This window comes from Prionailurus viverrinus, chromosome D1, assembly GCF_022837055.1.
Source record: "Prionailurus viverrinus isolate Anna chromosome D1, UM_Priviv_1.0, whole genome shotgun sequence".
Lineage (NCBI taxonomy): Eukaryota > Metazoa > Chordata > Mammalia > Carnivora > Felidae > Prionailurus > Prionailurus viverrinus.
The window spans coordinates 49,206,197-49,225,183 of record NC_062570.1 but is presented as its reverse complement, the minus strand read 5'-3'; the positions used below and the strand labels follow the sequence as shown (position 1 = coordinate 49,225,183).

The following is an 18,987-nucleotide window of genomic DNA, read 5'->3' as shown; positions in this document are numbered from 1 at the left end:
AAGAGGCAAATGAGGAGGAAGACTTGGACATGACTGCAAAACTGTTCTGCATGGGTGAGTGCCAAGGCAAAAATGCCAAACAGAACTGGTGAGGGCGTTACTTCATTGGATGAATTGCCCATACAGCCCTGCATGAGAAATTGATGTTCAACATTCAGTATATTGGCTGTGCCTACTTTCTGGAATTTACCAATAGGGAAAAGCAACTGCAGTGTCTGTCAATGAAAAGAAACATCTGGAAGAGTTTTGCTTACTCTCAGGTTTTGCCTTACAATGTCAAAACAACTACTGAATTTAGTCAGTTGAATGGGTGAAAAAAGATTCCAAAGCAGCTGTTTGGCCATTGTTTAGATAATGACTTTAAGAAGCAATTGTTAGTATAATGACACCTTATGTTTTTATAATGTCTTTTCCTCAGCTCCAAATGCTCTCTATTCTCTTCTGGGGTTTTTCTAATTCCTTTGTATCATGACGTTAGAAAGAACTCTAAAGTCCATTTGGTACAACTCCTCCTCGATGCTTGAATCTTCTCAGCAATATGCTTGTCAATAGCCATTAGCCTCCCAGAAAAAGAAATACAGGCTTCTGGAGCAGCCCAGAAGATGGCTTGTATCTTAGGACAGGTCTGCTAGAAAGCCTTTCTCAATTCTAAGTGGACATCAGTCTCCCAGGAGATTTTATCCATTTGTCCTTTAGGTGGGGCTTTTTAGTGATTCGATGGGCTCCTTCCACTTAGGACCACTCATCTGGAAGGTAGCTCCATCCTCGTGGGAGCTGTCACTGCCCATGCTTAGCAGGGAAGTTGTTTATTTGATGATAGAGCCAATGAGAGAGCAGAGACTAGTCTGGGGACAGTGGAGCATTAGGCTGAGTTTATCATCCTTAGTCCTTCACTCTTTGGCCGCTATAATGATGTCACCTGATGTGGCCTGGAAATCAGGAACCAGAGCATGCTGGGAAACTTACTTTCCTGCCTTGTGACAGGCTCATAAGAAAGAATGAAGTCTTCTTGCCCTCCTGAGAAGAGAAGAAAGGAAAATTACAGTGAACTAACAACCAGTCATATACCAAACACCACAGCTACAAGCCCTGCTCTGAAACACAGGAAATAGACACAGTTCAGGGGTCATTTTCCTTGCTCTCTCTCCTTGAGCCATCCCCCCAAATCCCTTCATCATCCTCATAAAACTCTTTAGCACTATTATAGTATCAGGTTATTGATGGTCATAACTCTAAGCAATGACTGGAGGCTAACTACCTACAGTTCAGCAGGGCAGTGACCTATGAGACTGCTTTCTTTCTGATGCTGAGAAGTGGAGTCCCTATTACTTATACTTATAATGAAACCATTCAGTTCTAGGAGAGGTCCATCCAATAGTTTGTTTCCACATTATCAGAATTCCTGGACCTGATATTTCATCTTGTATTTAATTTCCCAAAAAAGCACATTGTTCAAAAGCAAGTGTCTGCTTGGTTCATTTATGTTGCAAAAACTTCATCAGCATATACCATGGGACACGGAAGATTTTACTGTAATGGTAATTCATTAAGAAAATGCTGGATCAGTTCAAGGAGATAAAAAATTGAGGAGGCCTCTAAATCACTGATTAGAATCACTGCTAAATCTAGCCTTAAAACTTTGGAAAGAGAACTAAGGAAGACAACGTAATAAAAGTGTCAGCCCCTCCAATGACATTTACTACAGGCCTTCTGATTCACAGTGAGCCTCAAGTCAACAAATAACTATGGAAAGTTAATTGGTTTTAGGCTATTACTTTTTCAAACATGTGTTTCACCCAGTTGATGAACTGGGCATGAGATTAGCCTGATTCAGCTGTGAACCCAGAAGGGTCTACTCTTTTCTCCTCATTAGGCCCAGTACTGATAGCCTTTTGATACAGAAATAGTTTAGAGCTATTGGAAAGGACTTCCTGTATGCTGTTCTGTAGAGGAGTGTTTTAGGAGGTATTTTTTCCTGAGACCAAAGGGCCATGCATCTCATTGCTTTCTCTTCTCGACCCCCTAGATATACATTCCATCGTCAATATCATGTGCTCCTCCTTCAATAACTACAGAATCAGGAAAAGTGAGTTAATTTCATAAAAGGAATTAATATTTACAAACAGTTTTGATGACAACTAATTTAGGAGGTATTAGGCAATATATGGATAAAGCTATGAAGCATAGACGTCTTCCCTGGAGACTAGGTAGCTGGGATGAGGAAGGGGTTGAGAGTATCTTACTTTTTCAAGTGTGAGAAATGGCACCAGGCCAGAGTCATATCTCTTTTCACTTTCAAGCAAGTTTACCCTGAGAATGGCACTGCTAGACTAAGCTACTTCCTCATGACATGGAGAATGAGTTTTGATGTTCCTTCTCAGTGACATCTACTCATGGCTGCTCCAGGGATGATCAGGGACTTTTCCACACCTGGTCACAGGTTTAGCATGTGAGGAGTCAGAGTCACAATTATTTTTTATTCAGTACAATATGATTCCCTTTTATAAACTAAACAGCTGAAATTTACACAGTCTAGGCCAAAAAATAATGAAAGTTATTGACTTCAGTTGTCTAAAGCCTGAGACAGGTAGAGGTCATAGGAATTCAGAAGGTAACTGTTAAAATGGTTGGGGACAAAGTATAGCTTTGGGGCTAGCAACATGGCAGACTAGTGCTGCAGTGTTAGAATGTAACTTTACGGGGAAATCTTTATGGAACGATTAATATGTAAGAGGAGAATCCTGATCACTGGGCAACAAAGATTTTAAACACCAGGAGATACTTAGCCTCTCTACTACTAGACAAGGAACAACATAAAGGCAAGGACTGGGTTTCATTTACCAATGGTGTCCCAGTGTTCATCATAGAAAAAAATGTCAATGAATTTGCATTCTGATTTTAGTGGTAGGAAATGGGATGAGTAATGAGGCCAAAGATAGGTTTTACTTTATGTTTCTGTCTGGATGCTTTCATTTTGGGAAGTGTGGTTTTCTCGAAATAAATATAACACGTCATGTTCCCATAGGAATCTTTTTCCAATGTCCTTACAGATCATTCTGATGGGACAGTCTAAAGGCAAACCTTAAATAAGATATTTGGTGTCAGGATGTTTAATTTGTGATTCAGAAAACTAGGACAAAGCAACACAGCTTTGATTAACTTTGTTCGAGAGTTCTGTAGTTCTTTTGTTTATCCACTGCTTTCTGGTTTACTTTCTAACTTACAAAATGCATTGGTTCTTGTTCACAGCAGGAAGACTGGTGGTAGCATCCTTTTGTCAGGGTCCATCCCACTTCCAAAGACCCTGTACCAATCAAGTACTATGTTAGGAAGCCTGCAGGGAAGCTGTCATGGATGGGATTACATAATAGCTGTGATTACAGCACCTCAAGCCAATTTTTACTTTCATGTGTGGGAAAGAAAAGGTCTACAGGGAATGTGAAGGAGACTAAGAGAAGGGGGGAAAAGAGTCACAGTAATAAAGGAAAGACAATTCACATCTGTATGGCCATAAAGGGCTTTCACACCCATTGTTTTCTATTTTTCACAGCCATTTCTGTTGAGGTCGGTGTTCTAATGAACCCCATTTTACAGATGAAGAAGCTGAGGCTTGGAGATGTTAATGGGGCTTGTTTCCTCAGTTATTAAGTAGTGGAGTTAAGATTTAAAACCACACCTTTTTTGACTACTCAAAGGGATGTAGAATTTTCTGTTGGGATGGGGATAAAAGGGACACCTTACCAATGAACAAAGAATGGGTGGCAAACTTAGGAGCTGAACCCAGGTCAGAGTTACTGGGAGGCCATACGGTGCTCCACCTATAAACACCAACTGTTTTTTTTGTTAATGCTGCTGTGTGTCGTCTCTGTACAATAGTCATTCTTAGTAGTTTTTCTATTTTTTTCTCAGGAGGTGTTGGCACTTAGAAATAACAGCTAACAAAAAGGTACAAACTATTAGTTGGTCTTGTTTTGGCAAGTGCATGGCTGAAAGTGGGAGAGCAGCACAGTGCTGTGTGCAGAGAGCTGCAACTGTCAGGGAGTCAGCAGAGGCCTCTGTTAGTCTCCGTGAGACCTTTGTGTTTAAACTGGAAGCAAGTCACAACTAGAGGGACTCAGAGTAAGACCTTCAGATGTACTCATGATCTAGAAAAGCAAGTTGGTGTTTGTTAGGAGTTTTTAGAAACTAGAAAAGACAGAGGAGGGAAGGGAAGACCAGGGGTAGTACACTTAATGTTCTAAATTTAGTGTGTAGCACCTGCATTTGATGATTATTAAAAATAAATTAGGTTCTTAGAGGTATGGAACATCAGTGCTAAGAAAGGGTTTGGAGCTCATGTGATTCATAGATGGCAAGTATGGAGCACACGCTGTCACTCCCCCATTTCGTGCCCTTGATAAGCATCACAGATTGATCTTTATCCCCATTACTGCTGGGCTTCAACTTGGCCTCATTACTTTTCAATACAATTCTTCTGGTGGCTGTTACCCATGGGTCAGCATTGGGATCTTGGTTAAAATCTGCCTGCCATCTCTGTTGTAACTCAGGCTACTCAATTTATATAAGAGAGAACTGAGGTTCAAAGATGATGGGTGATTTCTTCAAGGTCACATAGTGAATTGGTGGTTCAGTGTCTCCATAGGAGTTCAGAAGATTAAATCAGTTAATGTACACAGAAAGCCAGGCTTAGTGCACAGTTAATGCTACATAAATGTTTCTGCTTGTATTAATTCAGTAGCCGGTATGGAATAGTTGAAATGTACTGCATAAAACATAAAGAGGCTTGGATTACAAACTATATGGCAGAGTGACAATGTATGGAATGCAGAAGTAAAATCTCTTGCAGGTCTTATAATGCCACTATATTATGCAGCCTCTTGAAGCTTTAGCTTCCTCATCTGTAAAATGGAATGTTAATATAAGACATATCTCACTGTTTTATTGCAGAAATCAAGTAAGAAAATATATAATGAAAAATTGCTTTAAAAAGTCCAAACAACTAGAGGATTTATAAGGGCAATCCTTGAGCAGAGTGGAGAAAGGAGAAGAATATGGGCTTTTTTTGATGGATTCCAGTGGAAAAGTTTTGGGTCTCCTCATATCAGCACTCAGTTACATTCAGATCATTTTGAAAATCCTACTTAACTGATGAACACCAATAGAATAGAAAGATAATCATCAGTTCCCCTCTACCAGTGATGACATAAAGAACTTTATGAGCTTTGGGGAAGGCAGGTCTCAGCTGTAGAGACTTGCAGTCTTCATTATGCCTACATGGATGGTCTTTATTGCATCCTAATATGAGGACGTTTGAAAGCTAAGATACAAAAACCACCACAGATACAAGCCTTCACTGTACTACTCTGTTGACAGAGAGAAATCTGGAATTAGTCCTTAATTAAGAGAGTTTTGAGGGGGTATTTTGCAGAATTACACAAGGTGTGCTGTAGTTAACTGGATTATAGCTAGTGCTAGTACAGTTGGGCTTTGAAAAATTTTTTATAATGCTTGAGATGGTGCAGGAAAAGTCTAAGCTGTTTATTAGAAATTGAGGTTTGTGTAAGTGTGTGTGCATGTGTGTATATCTCAGGAAATACATGTGGCTTCACTTAAGGTTGTCACAACATATGAGTCCCGGATGCAGTGTGAATGGTACCTCTGGGGCTCTGAGACATCCTGGTCTGGGACTTTGTTTTGACCACTGACCTTTTAAAGCCACTGTGTCCCAGAGTGGACACAGAATGGTTCTAAGAGTAAAAAAATAATACCTGGACAACAGTGAACGAGGGTCTTTATAGTATTTGTCTATTCTACTGTTCATAAACATAAAAGTCATAATTACAGCAAAACCCAGGAATTCAATACAAAAATGCAGTTATTTTGATTTCAAAATGGCAATTTTCTGAAAACAATGTCTGTTCCAACCATGGCATGTTGCAAGTCTCCATGCCTTCTTTCCTGCCACTGCCCTACCTGGAAATTTCTTCCTCAACTTGTCTAGCTGGCAAGCACCTCATCTTTCCAAAACTCAGCTCAAAGGTCACTTCCTTTGAAATCATCTCTGAAGTCTCTCCTATTCTTCAGCAAGACTTTTACCCTAGAAACTGCTGCACTTTGTGTGTTTTGTTGTTGTTTGAGTGCTGAGTTCTAGAGTTGGTTGAGATTCATACTGGCTCTCATGGTGCCTGTGAAGAGAGCATGGCATGGTAGATGTTGACTGAATAAATGAATGATCCTCCATAATTCCTCATATTTCCATCCTGGGGAAAGATGGAAATTTTTCCTCTGAGCTACAACAAAGGCTGTTCTTACTTTTATTCATTTGTGAAGAAAGCAATCTGAGTGGCTGAACTGTAACCTCAGATGAGACCCAGGCCAATATAGATTATTGGACTCTACATTTGCTCTCCTAATGTCATAGAGTCCAGCTCCAATTCTTCTCTCTTCTCATAGATAATTCAAGCTGCTGTAAGTGCTTATTTTATTCACCCAGTAAATATTTATGTGCACCTACTATTTGATAATGAAGACTTATTGACATCATCTTAGAGCATCACCCCCAAAAACTTAAGCAGCTGAAAGCATTGGGCCAATTTTTCTAACTTAATTATTCTGGGAAGAATATTCATACCCCTGAAAGAGAAAACAGGGGCCTCTAAAATACTCTAAGAAGGATTTACAAAGAAAAGCATAGTTATTATATCTACTTTCTGTAAAGAGAATTGAAAGGAGAAGGTATGATGTTTCCCCTTTCTATACCTGCGTCTGCAGGATGGAAGCACAACACTCAGAACGGAATATCAGAGAAACTAGGGCCATTGGTCCTGTGAAACCCTACACACAAGTTATATTTTTCCTTCTACTAAATTGAGGGTACCTCATGTGTCAGGAAGGCAATTTTTGGTCACTTTTTCTTGGCCTGGTTTCTCTTTGTTTTAAAATTCAATGAAGGGAAGGGGGAGGCAAGTGTTTTGCCAATTTGGGAAAATCATAAAATTTTAAGAGTGGGAAGAAGGGAAAAACATTAAGGCTCATGTTGAGAACAAGAACCCTTTGATACCTTTCACCAATAAGACTTGCTATTCTGTTGTGGAAGAAAATTAGGTGGTTCTAATATTATCTGATTGATCAAAGGTATCTGTTTTCATTTCATCTTCCTCCTCTGGTCCCTCCCTCCATCTGGCACTTTTCTTCTTTTGTGCTTTTTTCTATTTGTTACCAATCTGATTCTATGAAGTCTTTCTCAAAATCCACATTGAATCTGTCACATTCCAAGAATACCAGTGGGTACTCCACCACAAAAAAGGCATGGTTTTATAACGTAACCATGCTGTAATGGAAGGAAAAAAATAAAGAGTGTTTTAATTTTAATTAATACACGATTCAAAAGGGAAAAAAACCCAACCAATTTCTCTCTTGGTAGCTGTGGATCATTTGTATTGGGCCTGTAGTTTTCTAATATCCTCAGTAATTGCTTTTGAGAAAACCCATTTTATGAAGGAGGGCAAATAAATATTATAGAAGTTGTGAGGATCCCAGTAGTAATATGTACCTACGTTGGTCACCAAAAACCAGTAAGAGGTGGTAAGAAACCACAAGAATGCATCACAGGGATTGCTTGGTGTTTGGTGAAAATTTTTATACACTAAGCAAATGGCTTGAGGTGACCCAAAAAAGACCAGAGATAATTTTTGTCACCTACCTTTTCAGAAAGTTAAGCTTTCTGATCCAAGATTTGTTAACTTAAAAAAAAAAAGTGAGTTCCTTCAACATTAGAGGATGAAACTTTTTCATCACTTCCCAACCATCAAAAAAAATAAAGTTAGATATATCACAGTATCTACCTTAAAATATTAATCAAGGAGAGAAGAGATATAAAAGTTCACACTCAATTTAAAAGGAACACTGTAATTTCTCAAGCTTTCTCTCGCAAAGGGGAGCCAGGAACAGAAAGTAAAGGCAAAATGAGAAGGGAAATCAAACTTTTCATCCCTCCTGCAGGGAGTTTTAATTATGTTAGGGGGCAGAATGTCAAAGTCCACCAGGTTGAACTTTCCCATCTTCTCTGGGAGAAGTGCATCAGCAGGCCGCAGCCAACAGAGGCTGGAATTGTTTACTAGCAAGACTGCACAGATCACAAAAGAGTCCACAGATGGCCCTAGTGTCTTTTGTATCTTTCCACATCAAACGACGATTTCATTTCAAGCCATTTGCTTTGGATGAGGATGATAAAGGGCAGCAATTGGAACACAACAACAGCAAAAATCTGAAGTGACCACCACAGGCAATGGAGCAATTGCAAAGGAAAGAACCACAAACCAAAGCAATAACTTACGGTAGCTACTTTCGCTATCGCTGGCATTAGAAGAAACATGTTCTGCAAGAACAGCACAGCAAATTAAAGAAATACCAAGCATTGGAGAGCAGCCAGAACGCGAAGGAATACATTCATGCATGGCTACTACAAGTGTAAGCAGAAGGCAAGGGAAAGGCTGCAGAAGAGACGGCATTAAGAAAACTCCATAAGATACAAAAGATGAAAACTTTATCTCCATTTTACAGGAAGCTGCTACTTGATTGCTGGGGCTTCTTTTTAGTAAACAGGAAAGCACCTTTAATCACAAAAAATGTATAATGTCCATCTAAGCACTTTTCTTTTTTTAAATACTTTAACCCCATTCATACGGGACTGATTTTCCGTTTCATGTTACAAAGGTCAATGTGTCTCAGCTGGACCGTTTCCTGACTCTAAGTTCAGAAGCTTCTGGTGTGTAGACATTGTTTTCTTACAAGCTTTTTGTTTCTCTATTTTAGCCTTTAGGTATTTTGCTGGAATATTGCATTTCACATTGCCAGTTGATCCCTTGAAATTTATTTCTACATAGATGCTTCCTAAACTAATTCTCAGGATGAAAAGGGACTATTGAAGACTTTTCCTGCTTCAGTGAGTGAGGAGAAAATCTTGGAGGAAGAAATGAGTCACTGAAAAATGATTTATGAATCAGCTTAATATCTTCTTGATTTTATTTTTAAGATTCTTGCTTGGATAGCTATTAGGTTCTGGAGGAATGAAACAGGCAGGGGATAAATGGTCTGATACCAAACACAGTTCCTGGCATGAAATATGCTTTTAGTTCATGTTAAATAACTTGCTTGTACAGTGATATGTCAAATTTTTTTTTCATGAAAACACAGTTTAGCTGATGTAACAAAGATCTATGTGCCATATTTAGAGACTTTATGTCCCCAAATCATTTTATTTGCACTCTGTATTAAGTTATAGAAGATAAATTCATTAACTTATCAAATTCTTTGTATATCAGGTTAATTAAATGAGGAATACGTGACTGACTTCTGATGCTCATCAGCAATAAACTCAGGCTTTTAAAAAGTGGCAACTGTTGTACATTTTTTCAAAAAGGAAAAGAATATATAACATTATTCTCTAACAGTAAAAAAGTGCTTTAAAACGTATTTGTACGTTCTCACCAATTGAATGGATTTTTTTTGTAGCTTTATTGAGGTGTAATTGACAAATAAATTGTAATACACTTAAAGTATACAATGTGATAATGGGATATGTGTATATATTGTGAAAGGATTCTCAAAATTAAGTTAATTAATACATCCTAGACAGATTAGTTTTAGAGAATGAAACCAAGGAAAACCAAAACATGAGTTAAAATCACAAAATCACATGAATTATTTCTCTTTGTGTTGGTGCACGTATGACCAGGACTACACTGCTAATTTAGGCACACATTTTACAAGTGCAAAGGGGCACCAGGGAAAGAAATGTGAATTTGTTTTCTGTTATTGAAAAAAGTCAAGGTACACACCCAACAATGGTGTATCTTCATGTACATGATTATCTCAAGTACCTTGAATTGGGGATGACAGGGTTTTTAGTCTTTTTTTTTTTTTTTTACTTTAACTAAGAATGAAGCTACGCTATTCAGTGTTTTGCTTAGCCAATCTCTCTTATTATCAAGATATTGTATAACAGAATTTTTCCACTTTGTATGTAAAGAGAAATTGAAAATATGTTCAAGCTAAAGTGCAAATTATGGCTAATAATAGCGTTAACTGGCAAATAAATTTAGTGAAATCTGTTCAATTTTTAAAAAGTAAACAAACATTTGCACATTCTGGATTTAAAAGGTCATCACTCAAATTTTTGACATTCTAATAACAGCTACTTTTTAGTGATGTTCATTTATTAACAATATATCAAAATGCTTCCCCTCCCCCCACCGACCCCAGTTGAAAATCTAGAAACTGGTGGTACTTGATGCTGTCCAGGTAATGTTGAAATCAATACCTGAACTTTAGCCACTAATTCAAGAAAAATTCTATGACATACTCCATATAGAGACTCACAGATAAAGTTTTCATCTTTCAAAAAGATCAGTAGTTACTCTTGATCAGATTTTGTTTTCTACATATATATCTAAAAAAAGAGTCCAAATTAACAATCTGAAGGATGAAGCATATCATTACACAGGGTTATAGAAACAGCTCTTGAAAACAAAGTCCAGCTCAATGCTATTTTGTTTAATACAAATGAAATGAACAGCTTCTAAGAATATTGCCCATAGCTGTTAAATTAAAACAAAACGAAATCAACCAAAAAAATGAACATGTGATACAGCTGCAAAAGACACAATACTGTTCTTATTTCATTGGTGCCTATACAATGGTGTTAGTATTACAGAGAGAAAAATTATAGCATAGTAGATTAACACAGGATTATTATTTTTTACTGCTCAGTGCAATGAGACACAGACTAAGGCATTAATAACTAGAAAATTTAAAGGTTTAATATACTTTATTTTGCACTCTATACTATAGAATGAAGACCTGATGATGTAATACAGCTAATAAATGACTGATAGAAAAACATATTAATACATATCTAAAATTTTATCATACAAACGTGCCAAGCAGGATCACTGCAAGTCGGGGAAAAAAATCAACCGTAGTTAATAACGAAGAATTACCCATGGAAGATCAAATAGCTTAATGTTTATTTTTTGAGAATGCATGTTCCTTTTGACAATAAAATAGCTCTTTTACTAATAGCAAAGTACACCCCAATTATGGAAGTTGGCAAGGTCATTAAATATTTCTGGGTAAAAAGGCAGAAGAAAGGACATAAAGTACATTTCTGCTTTCTTGTTCTAAACATTTAGCTCGCCCTTTCTTTCAACATGGCTTCTTGCTCTCTGGGAGGTGTTAGGCGGTAGAGCAAGGGATGCCATGTTGGCATCAGGACCATGTTGGCCACATCACACGGTCAGAAAGGGAAGGTGTGAACTGCAACAGAAGTTACAGTGCCTGACACACTTTGCTTTTCAATGCTGACATGCAGAACAAAACGGTTGAAATTACTCTGGAGGAGCATTCACAGCTAGGTAACATAAAACTCGTATCTTGTGCATGCTAGGAGTGAAAGGCCCTCAAGAAAAGGAACAAAAGCCAAACTCAAAAGGAAAGGAAAAGAAAAGAAAAGTTACAGTGACCATTCCTGGGAACTTACTCAGAGTCTTTGTTCCATAACCGTCGTCACCTAATCCGGGGATGTCCTGCATGGAAGTCCCCAGAGAGAGCAATGAGAGAGGAAGAACAGCCACGGAAGAGGAAGGAAGAAGTCAGTGGAGTTGAAATGGATACTACCATGACAGACCATGTTGCCTAAGCAATCTGGATCCCACTCTCTCTTCTTTTGAAACGACTTTCACCCCAAACTCCCCGGGCTGAGACTCAAAGATTTGTAAAGCAACTCAAAAGATTGTTAGTTAAAAAAAAAGATCAGAAGACTGTTATAAAAAAGAGGAAGATTCGCCAAAGGCCATTTTTGCCCACTGTTCATGTTGCCACAGAAATGTGCCACTTAGAGCAATGGTCCACTCCAAGTTTCAAAACAAATTCTTAGATTTAGTATCCACCAGGACAAGCCCGCTGCTCAGTAAGTGTTTAACACTGGCTGGAAGAGTGTAAACATGGTGCTAGCAATCAGTAGAGAGAATTTAATCACTCCCAATGAGCTAGAACTCCAAAACATACATGTGGCAATGGAATCTGGTATTTCTGTTCAGAAAAGAATTCGTCTCAAGCCCTCAAGAGCTGTATGATAGAAGAGACAAACCCAGCCCTGGTCACAGAAAAATTCTGGTTGGAAGCAAAGTCCAAGCTTCCTGAAGTCCCTCTCCCATGCATTCTGCAAAGAAGAGCCACATCAAGGGAAGGATCCAGACTGCAGCCAAACACTGGTCACAGTAGTAAGCCCTGACCTGCCTGCCTGCCGTGTTTGTTTGCCTAGGCGTGTGGCGTGGGGGGAGCCTACATCATGCGTGTTGCCCGTGAAGAATATTTTTCTCTTGTGTTGCATGTGACATTCTCTTCGAGAATCTACTTACGTTCAGGATCACTGGTTTCCTGCTCACTCTGCTCCTTGTTCTTGTAGAATGGGAATTTTCGTGAAAAGATGAAGCTCTTTTTACGCTTGTCATTGAATGACTGTGAAGGAGAAAAGGCATGGGGCAAAAACAGGGGACGTCTAATTGTTGTCACACTCATGCTGACAAAACAACTAGTTTGTAAAAGCAGAGAGAGCTGTAGTGACGCAAGGGGATAGTCTAAAGAGGTGTCAGAGGGTCCTTAACAGTAGATTTTATTTTCAAGGAGTGTAAATTCTGAATGATGACACTTTGGAAAAACTGCCTCCTAATGAAAAGACTGGTTGCAGGTAAATGATGATGGAGGAAAAGAGCCTTAAATTGGAAGCAGAAGACCAGGAGCCTCTGTCCTGGCTCTGCAATGGGCTAGCCCATCACCTTAGATGGGTAACTGAATCTCTCTAGACCTCAAAATCTTCTTCATCTGTATAATGAGGATAATGATAGCAGCTCTTAGGATGTGAGACTTAAGTAATGCGGGAGAAACAAAAGTGCTATACAAATGAGATCTTTATCGTCATCATTACTATCAGGGAGAAAAGACTTTCTTAGAGATACTAGACACATCAGTGCCTGGACATCATTTCTAATAAGTTGCATTTGAGTTACTTCAGCTTGGACTTAATTGAAAACACACAGACAAGTGTGTGGATTTATGATATATGACAAATATAGTGTTACACATAGATATATGATAATTATTCTTTCAAAAGAGATTTTAAAGACATACGAGCCCCACGCCCTCATTTTGTAGACAGGGGGCTAGAGGCAACAGCAAAGCTGAGTCCCTTGCTGATATCACAGAGCTAGTTGGTGACAGCTAGGACACTGTCAACTAAAATCCGATATTGGAAAATAGTAACTTGATATTCACTCAGGCGAGGGAGAAATCATGGTCATTCATCTACATTCTGACATGATAAAAAATACTTTAAGAAGGACCCTTCTTAAAAATGTAAAATGAGGCTGAATTAAAAGTAATACAGATATACATAATAAAATAAATTTGAAGTTATTCATTTGCTTGCCTAGAAAACTCTTTAAGAAAATTTCATTTATTCCCACTCTTGCTGTTATGTAGAAGCTTTGTGGGGTTCTTCTTTGGGACATGTGCTCACCATCATTTTTACAAGCTGTAGGTGATGCAGGTCTTTGTAATTTCATGTTCACATATCATTTAAAAAAAGTGTTTCACCAGCTTGATTATCATCCTTATTTGACTGGCTTTGTGAGTCACTCTCCAAAGAGCAAGACTTGTTACCATGTAGGTATTAAAAGGAATGCGCCAAAGACTACGAAGGTAATCTGGCAAGGGGTATTCTAAAATAGTTTTAGCAATGGCAGCTGGTAGTAATAAATGTAGGGACAACATGGTGACTACTTGGAAGAAAAAGTACGTGTTTGGATGTATGTATTTTGGCCCATTGGTGGGAATTAGTTGCATGCCCTATTGATCTGAAGCTTGACTAAATAGTGTAAATAACTCATCTTGTTTGTATACTCATGCGCTCTCAAATATCCATTTTGGTAGTCATGTTTACTTAGGAAACATTAAAGTGCTAAAATTTTGGTGCTGTCATTCAGGAACTTGTTACTTTTTTGGGTGCTGGGAACTTCACCAAAATCAGTGGAGCTTAATCTTATGTTCCATTAAGAAAGCTTTAAGGAAAAACAATAAATCAAATACTTAAGAATTTTTGAAATTAGGGAACATATTTTATACTTATTATGTCAAGTATTAGAAATACATTCTCAGGATAGAAAGAAGTATTGCTTCAGAATTTATTACTCTGTTGACAGCACTTAGGTTCCATATAGTTTTGCCATAATTTGTGTCCAAAGGATTTGTGTCCGAAGACAAGGCTGGGAACTCCCCCCAGATTTTCCCAGCTAAAAAATGGCAAGTCCTTAAAGGAACATTAAACATTCTTGCATCACTCCAGTTTCATGCCACTTTTACATTTCAAGCATATTTAAACTTCAGTAACTGAAAATAAAAGAAAAAAATTATGTAAGAATTAATGACATGTGATATCGCAAGATATGTTAGACATTTAACTTCAACATCATGGATGGCTTGTCATGCAAAAAAAAAAAAATTTAAAGACTTTCATGCAAATACGAAACAATGCCCAAAGAAGTAAAGCCTGGGGCTAAAATGTAGACACAGATGGACAGTGTGGAGGCGTTTGAGGGCCAAAATGGGGCCACATGCAAACCACATCATTTAGCTTGTCTCATGGGGTCAAAGGAAATGAAAATGTGTTGTCTGTGATTAATTCTTTTCTCTTTTCAAAGCAAGGACTGTAATGTGTTAACATTTCCCAAGTATGAAAATGTTGTATATCATGAGTCACCTGATTGGGATATAATAATATTTAGCACCACATCTTAAAAGAACAGAAAAAACATAATAATTCCTCAAAATTAAATTATCTAATGCATTAGTCTTATTACCCACAGTCATTTTGTGTTAGAATTAAAGAGAAGGTAATAGAGTCATCGGTGGTTAAACCGACTTACATTTACGGATACAAAACCAAATCACAATTTCCATTCACACTCATAGACTTAAAAGTCACACATTTAGGGTCTTAGTTAAACATTTCAAATCCAAGAGGTTATATATGTGGTTTATAATGCTCTAACACTAGTCTTTATTTTTTATTAGACATGTATAATACCATTATATAAACTTTTGTTTCTGTTAATTTTTTTTAACTTAAAAAAGGAAATTCTGTTACATGATTGTTAAGTGAGAATAATAAATTAGCACTTTTACTATTTATAGAACACATGGCTCTAAAGCAGCTGAAGGCTGGTTTGCATCTCTGTATATCATAGTTGGTCAATGCTATTTTTTTCTCTACATTGCAGTATCTTCAATCTCGATCTAATGCTTTCATGGCAGGAAACTTCTTTGAACAGAGACTTTGAAAATACCAATCACGTGTGTAAAGTGGCAAGTTGGCATATCTAAGAATTCCATTTTAGAATTTGACCTGTGAAGTATTGAGTTCTTATGAACAAAAGTGATACAACAACAACTACAATTTATGGAGCACTTATTATGCTCCAGGGTTGTTCTAAAAGCTCTGCATGTGCTAATCTCCACACTAACTTCATGAGGTTGGTATCCTCATTATTCTCATGTTGCAGAGGAGGAAAATGAAGTTTGCAAATCTTCTGTTACTTGTCCAGAGTCGCATAGTCAATGAGAGGTAAAGTCAGGATTTGAATTTGCAAATATTACTGATTTCCAAAATTGCTGTTCTTATGAGCCAGAAAACCTTCTGTAACTCAAGCCTGTTTCAAATTGATATTTAAAATTATTACCATTTGACTCTCATAAGACTATAATTTGTCATCATTCCTACAGGTTCATTGCTTGGCAGTTATTTATTTAAGCCATCAGGTGCTATTGGATCCAACAATAGTTTCGTGGGTTATTCTGTTACAGTTTTTTTTTTTTTTGGATACCCATTCATGTTTTGGAGGACTCTACGCTATTGTTCTTGTTCTTATGATAATGTAAAAAAATGAAATAAAAAAAGAATTTCAGTGGGACAAGCTATGAATGGCAATTTAAAAGTTGATTGTCCATAACAGGCAAATCTATAGAGACAAAGTAGATTAGTGGTTGGTTAGGGTTGGGGATGGGGTATACAGAGAGTGGGTAGTGAAAGCTGATGAATATGGTGTTAGTTTTAGGGGAGATGCAATGTTCTAAAATTAGATTGTGGTGATGGTTGCATAACCCTATGAATCTACTAAAAAACATTGAATTGTACATTTTAAGTGGGTGAATTGTATACTATGTGAATTATATCTCAATAAAGCCTTTAGAAAAAAGGAACCTCTCCCCAACCCCTACATCATGGAATGGGAGGAAACAAACACAGCATGTTTGAAATTTTATTTGGAGTGAATATTTCTTATCTTGAATTGAATGAGAGGAAAACACACTCCCCCAACCCTTGCAATCAATCTGATACACATGCCTTGTTTATCTGATTCTGCTCTTCCTCTGTTAAATGAATACCTTTCATGTTGTGACAGACATTAGAGCAGCCATACAAGGAGTCAGCATATTATCACTGTCACTTAAATATCTCTAAGTTGTTAGGTCAAGTGGTATGAAACTGCCCAGCATGACCCTAAGTTGTAATGGCATTGCTGAAAGAAAGAAAGGAAAAAAAACCCAAAAAACTCAAATTGCTCCTTCTTCCACTTGAATCCCATGTTCTTACAGACACATGAGTGAATTGATATATTTTTTATTCTTTTCATCCAGAAAACTTTAAAACTAGGGGCATGTTTCAGTTTCTCTTCTCATCTTCCTGTTCTAATTTTTCAAATCTCAAATGTTTCCTAGCTCTAAAATGTTGCCTTTGTGATATGAATGTTCCCCAGGAAGAATTTAGATTTAAATTTATACGGAGCCCAGATACACACTTTTTGTGGCCTCCTTATCTTTTATAAATGCTTCTTTCCTCTTAATTCATTCTTGTCTTCCCTCCTCTAAGATAACTGTATTCCCTTTGGAAAACTGTTACTATAAATTTGGGTAATCATTTTGTATTACATATATATCCTGGTTTTGTACAGAAACGAGAACTGTATATAACAAAAGAGGCTCAAGAATGAGTAAGAATGAAACAAATAGGCTGTTAAAGGAAAGCCAAGAGTTGGCTTTAGATACAGCTGTTCCCAGAAATGTGTCTATATGGATGTACGCATACATATGTGTGTCTATAATATTGCCCAATTCAAAAAGGGTTCCATTTTCAATCCTAATGAATTAATGGATCTAGGCATTGAGCATCAATAGCTGGTAACATCACACATGTAAATAAAAGACAACCAGATGATATATGCTTCCTGAAGGGAGAACAAAATACTACTACAGAGTAGTTTTATAAACCTCTATTCTCAGAAGAAAAGAAACCAAAACAAAACCCCTCTCTCCCCAGTGAATCTGAATATAATTCAACCTTTCATCCAACTGCCAGTTTCTAGAAATAAAGAGACAGAGAAACGTGATAGATTATGCTATCAGGAAAATCTGGAACAAATTCTATAAAACAAATGGCCTGGTTTCTTAAACACAAAAATTGAAAGAAAACGAAAAATAATGGAAGGAAAACATATAAATCAGAAGAGACTTAGGATGGATCAACTACAATAGATTTCATTCTGGCTTAAACAAACACATTTTAAAACAAAACAAAACAAAACAAAACAACAAAACAAAACAAAACAACAAAAAAGCAATTATTGTATTTATGAGTCAATTTGAGACCTGAAAAAAGACAGGATATTTGTTAATTCAGTAATTGGTAAATTTTATGTGTGATAATGGCATTGTGGTCATGCCATATTGATATATTTACAGTTGAAATGATTTGACACACTGCATTTGCTTCAGAAAATATGAGAGGACCATAATATTGTGAGTACCCTCATAATATATTCTAAAGATAGAATTAAGAGTGAGCTACAACTGTAGGATGGAGGAAGGAGAGGAAGAATCATATGATGGTGAATAGTAATTAAAGGCATCCAATATGAACTTATGATTTTCCAAAAAAACGTTATTTCCTCTCTTTGTCCACAAAAGGAGCCTAGATGTAATGATACTCTAGGAGCAAAAAGCACACTTGGTCCTCAGATTTTGATTCCTAAATAAGGAAGTTTTTGTTTCCCCAAAAAAGGAACTAATTTTTTTTTTGAAGAAATGGTTTATTCCATCAGCAGGGAAAGCATAAGGTGAGTCTGAAACACTTTGTTGGACTAGAAAGTAAGAAGTCCTAACATAAACACAAAATCAATACTAAGTTTAAAAAACCTAAAACTAATGATGCCATGTCAAAAGGACACCTAAGTCAGTTTAAAAGGATCACACCAGTGAAATCTAGACAATTTGAATATTAAAATGAATAGTAACAGTAATGGAGTACTACACATTGAATTAAAAAAGAAATTCATGAGTCCAGGCAAATTACCAAAAATATCTAAATTAACTAATCCAAAATGAGAAGGAAGAGAAAGTTCTTTGTTATAGTAGAATAGAATGACAGCTATAGAAGGAATGGTAAAGTCAGAAAATCACCATTTTTCAGCTACTGTAATAATTGATTCAGGCAAGAATCATCCATGGTTGACTATTAATTGAAATTTTTTTGAGGAACATGATATTTATCTTCTCACAGGTATTTAATTATGAAAGAGGTGAGTAAAGGTGCCTTTCTAGTAGAGTTATCTGGCAGATATCACCTTAACCAAGTGATCAAACTTAGTATCACCAAAAAGTGAGATAACCTGACACCATGTGCCTCCTGATGGAAAGCACTGAGATGTATACAATATCACTGATGTAGCATTCCTGCCAATAATGCATTAGAGGGAACTAACCATGAAGAAATAATCCAAAAAATTAAAATTAAGAGACATCCTCTTAAAATGCTAGTATCTTGAAAAACATGTAGAGCTAAGGAAGCATTCTAGATTAAAGGACATTAACGAAGTG

The 18,987-nt window shown here is 37.0% G+C and overlaps 1 protein-coding gene across 10 annotated transcripts in view; it reads right to left on the bottom strand.

Moving 5' to 3' along the window:
- DLG2 (discs large MAGUK scaffold protein 2) overlaps positions 1–18,987 on the bottom strand; it is a 2,044,734-nt gene that overhangs the window by 13,061 nt on the left and 2,012,686 nt on the right. For 8 of the 10 annotated variants that reach the window (XM_047877315.1, XM_047877320.1, XM_047877323.1 and 5 more), the window contains 2 exons: positions 11,540–11,585; positions 967–1,017 (listed from right to left, as the gene is read on the bottom strand). In XM_047877315.1, the coding sequence (XP_047733271.1) occupies positions 967–1,017; positions 11,540–11,585 (97 nt within the window). Of the gene's footprint in view, positions 1–966; positions 1,018–11,539; positions 11,586–12,419; positions 12,520–18,987 lie in introns of all 10 variants that reach the window. The other 2 variants (XM_047877316.1, XM_047877318.1) reach the window with 1 other exon arrangement.